The 15636-nt window shown below is 40.2% G+C and overlaps 1 protein-coding gene across 2 annotated transcripts in view; it reads right to left on the bottom strand.

Moving 5' to 3' along the window:
• GIGYF2 (GRB10 interacting GYF protein 2) overlaps nt 1-15636 on the bottom strand; it is a 147146-nt gene that overhangs the window by 54388 nt on the left and 77122 nt on the right. For both annotated transcript variants that reach the window (XM_049888462.1, XM_049888463.1), the window contains exons 9-14: nt 12702-12881; nt 8374-8573; nt 8118-8280; nt 7845-8033; nt 4534-4730; nt 3414-3573 (exon numbers count right to left, since the gene is read on the bottom strand). In XM_049888462.1, the coding sequence (XP_049744419.1) occupies nt 3414-3573; nt 4534-4730; nt 7845-8033; nt 8118-8280; nt 8374-8573; nt 12702-12881 (1089 nt within the window). The remainder of the gene's footprint in view (nt 1-3413; nt 3574-4533; nt 4731-7844; nt 8034-8117; nt 8281-8373; nt 8574-12701; nt 12882-15636) is intronic.

Raw genomic sequence — 15636 nt, 5'->3', positions numbered from 1 at the left:
TTTGTGGATATACAGGCAATACCTAAGGCAATTACAAATGGGAGCAGTAACAGGACATAAAGGGAGGTATGATTTCTATACTTCACTGAAACTAGTAGAATGATGATACCATTTATGACTGTGATAAGTTATGTATATATAATGCAATACTTAAAGCAACTATTAAAATAGCTACAAAAAGAGCTAACAGATGTTTGAGGAAATGCTTGTGACTACTAGACATTAGAGAAATGCAAATCAAAACTACAGTGAGATATCATCTCACCCCGACACTACTGACTCAAATCGAAAAAACAGAAACTAACAAATGTTGGAGAGGTTGCGGGGAGACTGGAATTCTTCTTGTACACAGCTGGTGGGAATGCAAAATGATACAAGAACTCAAGTCACTCTGGAAAACGATATGGTGCTTCCTTCAAAAGTTAGAAATAGAAATACCATAAGATCCAGCAATCCCACTCCTAGGAATATATCCTAGAGAAATAAGAGCCATTACACGATTAGACGTATGTATACCCATGTTGACTGCAACGTTATTCACAATAGCAAAAAGATGGAAACAACCTTAAGTGTCCATCAACAGATGACTGGATAAACAAACTATGGTACATACACACAATGGAACACTACACAACAATAAAGAACAGTGATGAATTTTCGAAACATCTCACAACATGGATGAATCTGGAGGGCATTATTATACTGGGTGAAATAGGTCAATTACAAAAGGACAAACACTTTACAACACCACTATTATAAAAACAAAGGAAAAAGTTTCCACACAGAAAGAAACAATCTCTGATGGTTACGAGGGAGAGGAGGGGTCATGAAGGAAAAACACTAACTAGATAGTAGATAAATGGTAGCTTTGGTGAAGGATAAGGCAGTACACAATACTGGGGAAGTCAGCACAACTTGACCAGGGCAAAGTCACAGAAGCTCCACAGACAAACCCAAATGCCCTGAGAGACCAAGCTACTGGGCTGAGGGCTGGGGACATCTAGCTCAGTTGGCATAACGTAGTCTACAAAGAAATTGTTCTGTATCTGACTATGGTAAGCAGTGTCTTAAAAGCTTGTGAGCACCCATCTAAGATACATCTACTGGTCCCATCCCAGCTGGAAGAAAGGAGAATGAAGAAGATCAAAGACACAAGGGAAACACTAGTCCAAAGGACTAACAGACCACAACTACCATAACCTCCATCAGGCTGAACCCACTAGACAGTACCTCGTTACCACTACCAACTGTACTGGCAGGGACCACAATACAAAGTCCTGGGCAGAGTGAGAGAAAAACATAGAACAAAATTCAAATTCACACACACACCAAAAAAAAACAGGCTTACTGGTCTGAGAGAGACAGAAAAAACCCCACGTGTATGGCCCCCCAGATACCCTTTTAAGTCAGTACTGAAATCACTCCTGAGGTTCCCCCTTCAGTCAAAGATTAGACAGGTCTATAGGGCCAACAATAACACACGGAAGTAACATGTTTTGTAATTCAATCACATATACAAAACTAATGGGCACACCAGCTCAAGAGCAAAGATGAGAAGGCAGGAAGGGATGGGAAAACTGAACACATGGAAACAGGGAACCCAGGCAGAGAAGGAGCAAGTGTTGACACATCACAGGGTTGCCAACCAAGGTCACAAAACAATTTCTGTATTAACTGTTTAATGAGAAACTAATTTGCTCTGTAAACTTTGACCTAAAGCACAATTGGAAAAAAAAAAAAAAAAACTACAGATACATTCAAAAACACTACAAAAAAAACCAAAATGGAATTCTAAAAAATATTCAAGTGCTCACAGAAAGGTAAGAAAAAGAAAACAGAGAAATAAAAAAAAAAAGACAAAAAAATAAAATGGCAGACTTATCAATCATTACATAAAATGCAAATGGTCTAAATACACCAATAAAAAGACTGAATGGCAGAGAAGATTGAAAAACACGACTTAACCATCTGCTATCTCCAAGAAACTTAATTCATACACAATGATATAGACAGGGTGACAGTAAAAAGATGAAGTAAGATATATCATGTAAATATCAACCAAAGGAAAGCAGAAGTGGTTATATTATTATCAGGTAAAGCGGACTTCAGAGCAAAAGAAAATTACCGGAGATAAAAGGTCATTGTACAATGAATGATAAAAGGGTCAATCCACAACTCTATATGTATATACACCAAACAACAGAGCTGCAAAATACGTAAAGAAAAACTGGTAGGGCTTGAGAAAGGAATAAATCCACAAATATAGCTGAGGCTTCAACACCCCTGTAACCCACTCTCAATAAAAGAGAACAACAGCCCAGAAAACCACCAAGGGTAGTGAACTCAACAACACCATCAGCCCACAGGATCTAGTCAACATTTATGGAACACTCCAACAATAGCAAAATATACATTCTTTTCAAGGGTCCACAGAACATATGCCAAAATAGGTCATATTCTGGCTATAAAAGAAACCGCAAAAGATTTTTAAAAATTGAAATCATAAAGACTGTGTTCTCCAGTCATAACGGACTTGAACCAGAAATCAGTAACAGAAAGATAACAGGTACATCTCCAAATGCTTTGAAACTAAACCACACACTCTAAATAATCCATGGTTAAAAGAGAAAAATTAAAGAAAAAAAATACATGTATATACACACACACACACACTGAAGTGGATGAAAATGAAAATACAATATATCAAATACTGTGAGATACAACTAAAGCAGTGCTAGAGGGATATTTACAGTATTAAATGCTTACATTAAAAAAGAGGAAAAGTCTTGAATCAATAATCTAAGCTCCCACCCTCAAGAACCTAAAAAAAAGAAGAGCAAAATATACCCTAAGCAAGCAAAAGGAAAAAAAATAATAAAGAGCAGAAACCAAAGAAACTGAAAACAAAAATAGAGAAAATCAATAAAGAGCTGATCAATAAAACTGACAAACCTCTAGCAAGACTGACAAAGAAAAAATAATAATAAAGACACAAATTACCAAGATCAGGAGTGAAACTGGGTATCACTACGGCGCCTACAGACCTGAAAAGGAGAAAGGGATACTACAAACAACTCAACACACATACACTTGCCTGACCCGAGATCCAGCTGGGAGCCCAGGTCTGAGGGCGTCTGAAGCATTTTGCTTACACCCCATCATACCAGTCATCATCGCATTCCGCCTTGTGTTCAAATTATTTTCATCAAGCTTCCCCTCTCCCCTTCACTAAAAATCATAAATTATTATGGAGGAAGTCTATAAAACGGTCTTCTAATATATACTAAGAACGCCTGTAGCGTTGACTTCTTTTCCTACTATTATGCAAACTGACATGAAACAAATCATCATCTTACAGAATCTGGCGGCAATGGCAGGCGCCGCTGTACTTCAAGTAGAAAGAAACAACGTACCCTGAATTTCTCCTTGGGGATCTTTATAATACCACTTCTGCATCGCTTCATGGATTAGCGGAACCGAGACTCCTTTTGCTCTGTGTTCTTGCAGTTTTGATGCCAGTTTCTCATCATCTAGTGCACTGTCTTGGAGATAAGCCACCATCTTCTCAGCTTGCTAATAACAAAAAAAAAAAAGGATTCAGGAAACAACCCTAAACTAATACTTGTCCATGTAATAATAATATCTGCTCTTTTGAACTACGTGATCTGTTAAAGCTTTTGTGCAAAGAGCGGAACAAGCAACTATTTAATTCTCCCAACAGTGCCGTGAAATAGATGCTATTCCCATTTTACAGAGGGGGAAACTAAGGTTCAGAGAGGTGATGTCTTACTCAAGGTCTCAAAATTATTAAGTGAACTGAACTGAGACTGAAACACAAACTGGTAAGAATCAAAACCCAGGCTTCTAATCAACACACTAAGAAGCAAACTTTTTAAACTAATAAGCCATTGATCAATTCTAAACTGTACACACTGAATCTGTAAAAGCATGTAGATGTTAACAGAATGAAAGGCCCAATCAATATAATCACAAATAAAATCTTTTACAAGTTTTCGTAAGATACTACCTACCCCTTCTTCAGCATTCCTTGCCACTAACCATCCTACCCCGAAGGAAAGACTCTTTTGTAGAAAGCAAGCTATCATCTACGTTATATATAACAACGGTATATACAATCTCAGAGAACTCCAGAGAACTAACATGTTATATCCTGAGAGTTTAATGAACTATTTTTCCTGTTACACTTGAGGCGAAGACACAGTGCCCATCCACAGCTGCTTGTATTCGCCATTTTTGGCATTCCATTAATTTCCAAAAAGAAAAAAGAAAAGCAAACAGCTAAGGGCAACCTCAAAAGAGCAAAAAATAACCTGACATAATGACTACTACATAGCAGAAACTTATAAGCATGAAATGATCTGAAAGCCAATTACCCAAATAAATACTAGGTATACAAACAACTTTGCCAGTACTTAAAAAGTTGTGCACAAAAGCTCTATTTCTGAATATTCATTTACTATTTTCTCATTTTTATGTCAGTTTGAGGAGAAAAAAGAACTGCATGACTTTTACCTGCTCCAAATGTTTGAGGCCCTCTTCATCATCTGGCTCTGTGGAAACACTGCCCATACCAGGAGCACCGACGACCGGCGTTTCAACTGGCCGGAGGGTAGGGCTAGGATTGGGAACAGGAGGCGGAAGTATGAGAAGAGGAGAGGCTGTATCTGAAGGAATCTGTGACAGGGGCTGTTGGACATCAGGAACCATTTCTAGAGGAGAAAAATGTAGACAGATGAAAATCCTTTGAAATAAAGGATATCAAATAGACTCTTAGGAGGTATAACCCTCTCCCTGTGTCTCAAGTTGGGCAGCTTGCTAATCGGCCCCAGCAGAAATGTGAACTGTGTCATGAACACTGAGGCTACTTATTAAGAAGGGTAGTATTTCTCCCTAGAATGACAGAATTTCATCCAGAGAGTGTCAGATTACAAGGGTTAAAAGTTACCTCTAAGGTCCTTCTACAGTTCCTGCCTATGTCACTACAGCACCTACGTGAGGGTTATAAGGCTACCTCTTGAAATCAACCAGAATCAGTCTGATCTCTTCCGTACATCAGGTCTCCAAAGAGTAAGACAATAACGCACCCCCAAATCTTCTCAAAGACATACCACCAAAACCTTTAATAAAAATATCTCTAACTTGAGTAAGTACCTATTCCAAGTCATAATTAATATAATTCACCGTATTCCAGTCTTTTTGGAGAACAAAAAGTGCCAAGTCTACCTGTACAATGCAGGATGTTCTTCTCAGTAAGAATAAAGACTGGTTCCTATTTCTAATCTCTCAGCATGCAGGCTTTTGAGAAGGAAAGGGGATGGAAGTAATTAGGTACAACTGCAGTTTCCCCTCTGAAGCCTTGTTTGTTCAATTAGAGGGAGCTTCTCCGAATTCCTTCTCCTCACTCTTTTCCTTCTTCGTCAAACTTCTTAAAAGGACACTCAATATATGCTGTCTCGACTTCACCACCATCCACACCTGCTACAACCTGGTTTCCACTCCCACCTCTCCAGTAAAGCTTCTCTCAAGATAAGCAATGGCTTTTCTTAGTGCTCGCTGTTCGACCGCTTAGTGACACCTAACATTAGCAACCCCATTCTCTGTTCAAGCATTCTCCTTCCTTACTTTCCTTGCACTCAACTCTTGTGGCTCTACTTTTGCCTCTGAATCTCTGGTCCTCTCCCTTTACCTTAGAAATAGGAATTACTCAAGATTCTGTTCTCAGCCCACTTGTCTTCTCGCCCTCAGCAAGTGTGCATAATCTTGTAAATCTTCATTCTCTCTCTGGCCCTAAACTCTTCTCATCTAGCTATAGTCCCTCATTCACAACTGCTCTCTCGCCATCTCTACCTATCTCTCAGAACCAGTGTTCAGACTGAGCTTATTCTTTCCCCTCCCAAATGTGTTTTCCTGTTAATGGTACCATAATCCTCTCAGGCACGTCGTCACCTTCAACTCCTCCCTCTTCTTTGCCCTGATTGGCAGGCAGTGGCTAAGTCCAACAATTTCTACCTTGAAGTGTCATCACCATCCTCTCCCTTTACAGGTACAGTGCCTCTACAGTACTGACTGCTTATGAGCCTGACAGGCCATATGGCAGCCCATCTCATCACAACAAGCTGCCTGACACACAGCTGCCAAAGTTTCAACTATCTTTCCCCCATCTTCCTTTTTGCACCTCACACTCCATCGAGATAAAAAACCTGTGCCAATTCCTGCCCATGCCTGGAGCAGTCCCATCGCGTCATCTTTGCCTTCACTGTTCCCTAATCCTAGGAAGCCCTCTCCCAATTCATCCTGTCACCTATCTCCAAATTTTACTTACTATTCAAACATGTTTATTCAAAGATGAGCTCAAACACCACTGCTCCCTGAAGCATTCCAGGAGTCTGCCAACAGGGAACTCCTATCATTACTTTTTTTGTCCTGGATTATCTATACATGCTCTATGTCCCCTACATGGAAACCCTGGTGGCATAGTGGGTAAGTGCTACAGCTGCGAACCAAAAGGTTGGCAGTTCGAATCCACCAGGCACTCCTTGGAAACTCTATGAGGCAGTTCTACTCTGTCCTATAGGGTCACTATGAGTCTGAATCAACTCAATGGCAGCGGGCAGGATGTCCCCTACAGACTAGAAATCTAGAGCTCCAACCTTTAATACACATCTCTGATGCTTTCTCAAAATACATATGCCTGGACTATCCTAAAATCTTCTAAAATAAAGCCCAGGAATGCACATACAAAAAAATGCATCCTAAGTAATTCTGGGGCACATCATAGCTTAAAAAAGCATTATTACATACAGAATGGGTTCCAAGCTACAATCCCACAGTACCAGGTATATATAGTAGAGATTGAAGTACTTGTTAAACTCATTTACTCATTCATTCATTCAGCTGTGCTCTAGGGGTTTAAAAAAAACTGTAAAGAAATTCCTAGCTCAAGCCTTCAAAATATTAGTCTACTGTGCAAAAAAGGCAATAAATAGATCTCTATAATACGGTAATGCTATGCTGACTGTTTACGCTGAGGAATGGAGGCAAGTGAGCAGGGCCCATTTCAGGACCTGAAAGACTCTGAAGAAGGCTGGCGAGTGGAGTAGGAGGGAGACAGAGGCCAGCACTGAAGCTGCAGAGGGGGGCAGACGGCAGACCCCGCAGGGTCTTGTAGGCCATGCTAAATATGTGAATTTTTATGGTGAACAAATCACAAAATTAACCCATCATCATCAGTTATTACAATGTTATTGTTTACTATGTACAAGAGGGAACATGGTAATGTATGAGCAATTTAAAAATCAGCCCCGTAACATTAGCTAAAAATAGTTAATGCTATTTTTAGTGCAAAAAGGAGATATGCTTAAAGCTTATTCTCTAGCAGAGGTGATGGACTTACACGGATTCAACCACACTCTCTTTTCGGCCTCTTTTGGGAAACAGCATTTTGGTGTTTCATCTGGTAACTTAGGCTGGGCACACATCTAGCTATTACATGAAAGGAAGGAAACTGTCTGATATGGAATGAAGTTAACGCAGAGGTTCCTGAGCCCAGTTTGGTAGACTGATGACCAGGCTGGCTATGTCGTAACACCCCAGGAGGTGAGGTTCCTGAGCTCTACCCCTGCAGATTCTAGCACTGTTTGGGTGAATTCTGGGGTGGGTACGTACATGAGAAGCATTAACTAACTAGGTTTACTGCTAAAACAATTCCAACAACTCACCCACGAGAAGCACTTCTAGAAGGCATAAACAGAAGTCTAGCATATCAGTGCTCATTGGCCTGAGGAGAATCCTATTTTAGCTGGTCTAATCTCACAAATACATACCATCCCCTCTGTTGGGCACTTGGGTTGATAAGCTATTTTCTGTTCGACTCTCCTCTTCAGCTTTTTCCGTTTGCTCAGTTTTGGGTTCCTCTTTCCTCTCGAACTGTGGTGTTTCCTGAGGCTGATGGTCTGAAGGAGTACCTGGCCTAGCACATGATGAAGAGGTTTGAGGGGCTTCTTCACTAACTTCTGTAACACAAAGTAATCTTGACTTAACAATTTAGGTAAGTTCAGCTTGATGAGAAAGAGGTAAAAGACAAAAACGGGCCTTACCAACTCCTACTCTATCTGTTTTCTCTCCTTCTTTCTTATTTGTCTTATCGGGTTCTTTGGCTTCTTCATTATGGCTACCCTCAGAGTCAGAGCACTCCTCCCCTTCTTCCACAGGTCGGAAGTCCATCTCCTGCTCTTCCGGAATAGGCTCCTTCTGCACTTTCTGTTCCAAGAAAATAAAACCAAAGATCAACACGCACCTGGCTTTGGGAGAAGGTCAATGTCTGTGTCATGATATTGAAAAGAAACATCTCACCTTTAGAGAAAGGAATGCCCCAGATGAGTCAAATGTGCCCATTTCTTCTTCTGCATCTTCTAAGCACCACTCAGGCAAGCTGTCCCTGTCATCGTCTATGCTCCCGCTGCCAGAGCGCACTCTTCGATAACCCCGCTCATCGTCCCGATCTCTAAAGTCAAACTCAAACCTTCGCCGTCGTTCCATGTGTTCTCGCCAGCCTGCGGAACAAGGGCCATCTGGGATGAGGCGGGGGACACAAACCTTAGAAGAGCCTTACGCTAGCACTTGAAAAAGAAAACCACGGTAGAAAATAAAGGAGGAAACTGCAACTGACAGCAAATTCAAATGATGAACCTACTAACTTATAAGAAAAGTAAGCAAATTCAATGAAGTGCAGAGTATTTTTATACCATCACTAAGTGACAACAGTACTTGTTTTCATTAAGGACTAAGTCACTGGATATACTCCATAACTTTAAAAGATAAATTTAAAACAAAGCACTTTTAAAGGAAACTTTATGCAAAGTATGTGCTTTAATAAGCTCTGGGCATCTGTTTAAAATGCTGATTGGCTACTCAGCTGACCTACACCTAGCACAGGCTTACAGTGTTGGCTCTGCCCAGACCAAAGTCCACGACTTCCCTTTGGTAAGTCTTAAAGCATTTTCTTTCTTCCCAAGAATGTATCATTCTTTATTGCTAAGACCAGCTCCCTGTGTCAATGCTTAACATCAAACTCATGGTGCCTACTTGCTAGTGCCAGTTCCCGTTTGTGATCCTGACCCCCAACAAAACCTTAAGTCACGGAATTATAGGGCTAGAAGGTGTCGTAAAGATTATATATACCGCATTATCCTAATTTTATAGTTGAAGAAGAAACTAAAGGCTGACAGCTGAAGTAACATGACTATTGGAAAGGCAGAACTAGAATCCAATTCTCCATCTTCTGCTGCATTTTCCACAGTAACATGCTGGTTCTCTTTTCCCTTTCTCTCATCTCTTACTCTTCCTAGGGAGTTCTCATTTCTGTATAATATCCCTGGGGACATTCCTAAATCCATCCTAGCATAGTATTTATTGCATCTACTTTCCAACAGAAAAAAAAGACTGCCTCAGAATAAAAGGGAATCCTGGTGGTACAGTAGTTAAAGTGCTCAGCTGCTAAATGAAAGGTCAGCGGTTTGAAATCACCAGCCACTCTGTGGGAGAAAGATGTGGCAGTCTGCTTCTGTAAAGATTTACAGCCTTAGAAACCCTATGGAGCTGTTCTACCCTATCCTATAGGGTTGCTGTGAGTCAAGACTGACTTGAAGCCAGTGGGTTAAGAATAAAAGATCCTACTTAAGGTATTTTAAAAAGAAAGGAAAAGAGGGTGATAGAAGGAAACTGTTGTTAAAATCGGACAAGCCTGAGTCTAAAAGACAGAGGCAGGTTTTAAACTATCAGAATTTTCTATCCTTGACTGTTTTCTCAGTGGGAGATACACAAGAGAAATAAGGCCAAAGTTTAAAGTTCTCACTAAAATAAAAAAACCCAGTGCCATCACTATTAAGGCCCAATTCACTAAAACCAGCAATCTAAGAATCGAACTGAAAACCAAAAGGCAAATGCCCGATACACACAGCATCTAAGACGCCACTTACAAAAAGATTAAATAAACATTATTCCCACAGCCCCCCATCCCCAACTTACAACGAAAAAGCCACTATTTACTACTTTCTATGGAAGCAGGATGGGAGAAAGTTGTGGCAGCCTGCCCCCCCTAAGGATTACAGCCTTGGAAACCCTCTTGGGCAGTTCTCCGCTGTCCTACAGGGTCGCTGTGAGTAGAACTGGCTCAATGGCAAGGGGTATAGTACAGTATGGAAGCAGGAATTTTATAACCAGATTGCTTAAATGTAAACCTAGAGCCATTACTCAAAAGGAGTATTTCTGATCAAATGTTGAATTAATTCCTGAGTACTCTGTCCTCTACTATTGCCACTTCCAAACCTTCTGTAAGTATGCACCACGATATGAATCTACCCTTCTAGGCATCTGGCAAGTGACGCCCACTGAGTTTCCTAAGTTCAACTCTCCCAGAGTAGATGCTCAGCTGTCCTTAGTCATGCCCTAGTCTCTACACACATCCAGCTGTGAGCCCTGCTTTAATCAAACCATAGTCCCTAATTTTGTTATTGTCTTACCAATAGTCAATAACGTTTTCTTTACGAGGCAAAGGTGGCAGCAAAGGCTAACCTGCAGCACAGCTGATTAGGACCACCACTGCTTTACAGACTTCACAGCTAAGCTAGAGTTTGACACTATTTCATGAGAGAAAATCAGTCAAAACAATTTTACATTTAAAACTTGACCCACAATTCTAACAAAAGATTAGTTATAGCATAAGAAAGGAAACCTGGTGGTGCAGTGGTTAAAGCGCTCAGCTGCAAACCAAAAGGTTAGCAGTTAGAACCCACCAGCTGCTCCGAGGGAGAAAGCTGTGGCAGTCTGCTTCCGTAAAGATTTACAGCCTTGGAAACCCTATGGGGCAGTTCTACCCTGTCCTACAGGGTCACTAGGAGTCGGAATTGACTCGATGACAGTGAGTTTTTTAATAGTATAACAAATGCTAAGAGTTCACTTATAAAACCTGCTATCATCAGACCAACATGCTAAGGTGAAAAAAAGTAGATGCTATTCTTTCTCAAAAAGGCATTTACAGTATTGTTTTCAGCCCCACTTATCTCTTTATCCTGCAAAGTGTCTTAAAAGGAAAAAGTATGAATAAAAATGTTTGGAAGACTGCTCAACTGATGACAAATACGACTGACATAAAAGTCAAATATTAGGGAGAAAGAAAGATAAGAGGAGGAGGAGGACACTATCTATCCAGAATCAAAGCTGCCGGGCAGGGAGTCAGTGGTAGGGGATAACACTGAATTTCACTTTGTTTAACTCCCTTTAATAGAACCAACATCAGACATTTGGGCTCAGAAATACTATTCATCTTCCCAAACATTCACCTTGTTTGTTTTTGATCAGCTGGAATTTTTCTTCTCTCTCAGCCCAGATCCTGTCCATTTTTTCACTGAATGCTTGTTGGGAACATAGTCTACAAAGCCTTCTGCTTACAGGCAAGCTCAGGACAAAGTGCCTGGATGCTTTGAAGAGAACTATTATAACGTCTGGTTGCCCAGGGCACAGACTGATGAGAACTGCCTAGACCCTATGATGTAAACAATGCCCGTTGACGACAGAAAACCCACCCAAGAGGCAGCCTTCAGGAGCTGGTGTGAAAGTCTCATTAACTCTGCCCAAAGGTTAAATTTACTATGTTTCTACATCTACAACTCCATAAAATACTCCGCATGCCCGTTGTAATATTCACTTAGACCTAGACCAATGGTTTTGCTGATAATTTTAAAACAATTTTTACATTATTTTGTTATATTACATTATCATAACTTTCTCTATTGAAGGTAGGCTTCCTTGACATGGTTGAGAGAATAGTGTCTGGGACATTAAATTTGTAGGGTCAGGACACACTTTCTGAGTGCTGAAGTTCTGCGCAACCCCATGACTCTGTGCTACAGTTGCGTATGATCATCATGAGGCCTAGAATCAGCACTTTGGTAGGGGATGAACTCGAACACAAAGCACCAGTGTCTTCAATTACCAGCGTATCCAAGGTCCGCGAGGAAGTCTGAAGCATTCTTAAGAGTCAAACAGAAGAACTTTAAAAACCACTAATCACTACTATTCTCTCTCCCTTTCCTGAAGTTAGACGGACAAAAAAATAAACTTGTGATTATGTTTTTGACCCGGGTTTAAAGTTTATTCTTCAAATAATAAATCGTATTTTCAGGAGAGAAAAAAAATGAAAGAATAAATCCTTTCTTATTCAGGAAAGATATCAGAGAGGGCTGAGGGAGTACATATTCCTAACCCAGAAAAGTAAGCATATAATTATACATTTGTAAGTTTTAAAGAATATTGGAACAAAGACTCAGAGATCTAGAGTTAGATAAAATCCTAGAAAAAAATCGAGCAAAGCCCTCTATCATTTTTGCAATAGAGACCAGGTGCTTTCCATTAAACCACACTATCTATGAGTCAGAAGCAACTCAACGGCAACGGGTTTGGTTTTTGGTTTATTTGCCCCAGAAAAACCAAGAATAATAATTTCATTCAACTGAACAGATGTGGTGGGGATACTTTTTTTTACACTTAAATTTTTTGTAATAATAAGACTGAGTGTGATAACTAACATGACTCTTTTTTAAAAAAACCAATTTATCTTTCTTGCTCAATCCCTAGCAATTTCCACCAAGCCCTCCCCTAGTTAAGTCCCTTTGAATTCTTACCAGGACTGTGAGGCCGCCACCTCTCTCCATCCCTTCTTGATCCAGCTAGTCGCCAACCTCCATCTTCATCTTCTCCATTTTGTTCCTCTCTAAAGATACGCCAATTTTCACTTTCTGATCGTATGAATTCATGCTTTCTCCCCACTGATGTTGGTCCACCTTCCTCAAAATTTGGTCTCCCTGTAAAGAAAAGAAGATAAGGAATAATGAGCCTCTGCCAGCAAAGATTCTGACAAGAGACCTGACAGCACAGGTTGAGCTTTCCTCCAAAGGCGCCCACTGCAATGCTCAGCACCACTGAACTAGCTGTAGAGAACATGCACATGCATTCGTTATCAGACACAAGTGCACGTTTCTTAAAATTAAATGTTCATAGACAGAGCCCTAATTTTTTTAAAACAAAAATTATGGGCATTGTTTGCTTTTGTTTTTAAAGGCGTGCAACGAAAAGTGAAGTCTTTCTCCTAAACACCACCCCAGTCTTACTCCTCAGAAGTAGCCACTACCAGCAGTTTCTCATAACCCTCCAAAGCACGTCCCTGATTCACTGACGCACGCAGCCGCAGCCGCAGACCCCTTACGCTCAGGCGCAGACCCCACCCTCCACGTGTTGGACGTTTTGTACCCTTTTGTGCCCTTGCTGCTTGCACTTAACAGTTGTTTCTCGGCACTCCTTCCACACAAACACACACCTCTTTTTTTTAAATAGCTATACAATATTTAATTATTTGATGTATTTTAATTTATTTAACCAACCGCTACTGGCGATTCTACCAAACAAGTCATCGGTAAATTTCAACCTCTTTTTCACCCCAAAACAGACTGTAAACTCCCTCTGGCGCCCAGTACATCACAGGCGTGCCACAGATCGCTTAGGGACAGAATTCAAAGCTGAGCTGTATCTATCCTGATGCATGCTCAGGAGTTACACAGCCGGTCAGACAGCCTGGTACACCAAGTAAACTAATTTGGTACTTTCAAAAGACAAGATAATTTTTTAAGTTGTGTAAAGAAATTCCTGAGTCACCATCCCACATGCTAGCATATATAATTCGTAACAGACCATACAAAATCTCACATGAAAGATGCTGAAAATCTACAACATACACAACTGAACCCACTAATGTCCTCCACGTTTAACAAAAGTTATATATTCTCTCAGTGACAACGTCAATCTTTTTCATTAAGCCACACACACTTCTTAGAAAAAGAAAATTGTCCAGTGGCAGCTGAAAATGAGGAAATTTTAATTCCTGGTTATCTTCGTATTCTCCATTTTACATGTATCAAGATTCAACATCCTGACTGTCCATATGATTGTTAGGTTCTATTAAAGGATATGCTATCATGAAAGGCAGGAGAGGGCATTATCTGCTAGGCAAAATCCCATCTGCTCTCCTCAGGTTACACAGCCTCCAGGGATCCCAGCCCAAGGCCTTCGTTTAATCCCCTCCCCTAAGTGTGAGAGTGAGTTGATAACTCACTCCTAATGAATAGAATACAGCAAAAGTGATGAAATGTCAATTCTGATACAAAGTTAAGGCTGTGGCTTCCAGTATGGATGCTCTCTCTGAGGCAAGTCAGCAGGAAATAAGGTTAATATACAAAGTCGATTAGCTTCCTACATGCCAGTAATGAACAACTGAAATCTGAAATTAAAACTACAACATAAACTGTCTCAGAGAGTTTCCAGGGAGTGGCTGGTGGATTCCAACTGCCGAGCTCTTAACCACTGTGCCACCAGGACTTCCCACTTACATGAGCACCCCAAAAAGTCACATACTTAGGTACAAATCTAAGATAAGAGGTACAAGATCTATATGAGAAAAGCTATAAAAACTCTGATTAAAGAAATAAATCAGAGGGGATGTAAATAAACATTCCATATTCATGGGTAAGAGGACTCAATATTGTTAAAACGTCAGCTCTTCCCAATTTCAACCTTGAGTCAACACACTTCCAATCAAAGTCCCAGCAAGTTATTTCATGGATATCAACAAACTAATTCTAAATTTATATGGAAAGGCAAAAGACCCAGAAAAACCAACACAATACTGAAGAACTAAGTCAGAGCAATGACACTATCTAACTTCAAAACTTATTATAAAACTAGTGATCAAGACAGTGTAGTGCTGAAAAACAAAAAGACCAATGGAATAGAACAGAGAGCCCAGAGATACACCCACCCAAATAGAGTCAACTAATCTTTGACAATGGACCAGAGGCAACTAAATGGAGAAAGGATCATCTTTCTAAAAAGTGGTGCCAGAACAACTAGACATCCACATGCAAAACAATGAATCTAGTCACAGACCTTACACCTTTCACAAAAACTAACTCAAAATCGATCACAGAACTAAATGTAAAATGCACAACTATAAAACTTCTGGATGATCACACCAGAGAAAATCTAGGTGACCTTGGGTTTGGAAATGACTTTTTAGATACACCACCAAAAGCACGATCCATGAGAGAAAATATTAATAAGTTGGACTTGATTGGTAAATACTTCTGGCTCTGCAAAAGACCCTTAAAAACAAGCCAGATTGGGAAAAAAAACATTGGCAAAACACACAGACCTGGCAAAGAACTCATAGCCAAAATATACCAGTGCTATTAAGAATATGAAGCAGCCGGAGCTCTAATTCATTGCTGATGGGAATGCAAAATTGAACAGCCACTTTGGAAGACAATTTGGCAGTTTCTTACATAGTCTTGCCATAGAATCCATAATCCTAGGTATTTACCAAAATGGGTTGAAAACTTATGTCCACACAAAAACACACATATGAATGTTAACAGCAATCTTATTCATAATAGCAAAAAACTGGAGATGACCAAGATGTCTGTCGGTAGAAAAGTGGACAAGCAAACTCTGGTCTATCCATACAATGGAACGTTATTCAGCAACAGAAAGAAATGAGCTATCAAACCA

Source organism: Elephas maximus, chromosome 6 (genome assembly GCF_024166365.1).
Source record: "Elephas maximus indicus isolate mEleMax1 chromosome 6, mEleMax1 primary haplotype, whole genome shotgun sequence".
Taxonomy (NCBI): domain Eukaryota; kingdom Metazoa; phylum Chordata; class Mammalia; order Proboscidea; family Elephantidae; genus Elephas; species Elephas maximus.
Note: the sequence above shows the minus strand (reverse complement) of the source record. Positions and strands in the feature narration are given on the sequence as shown.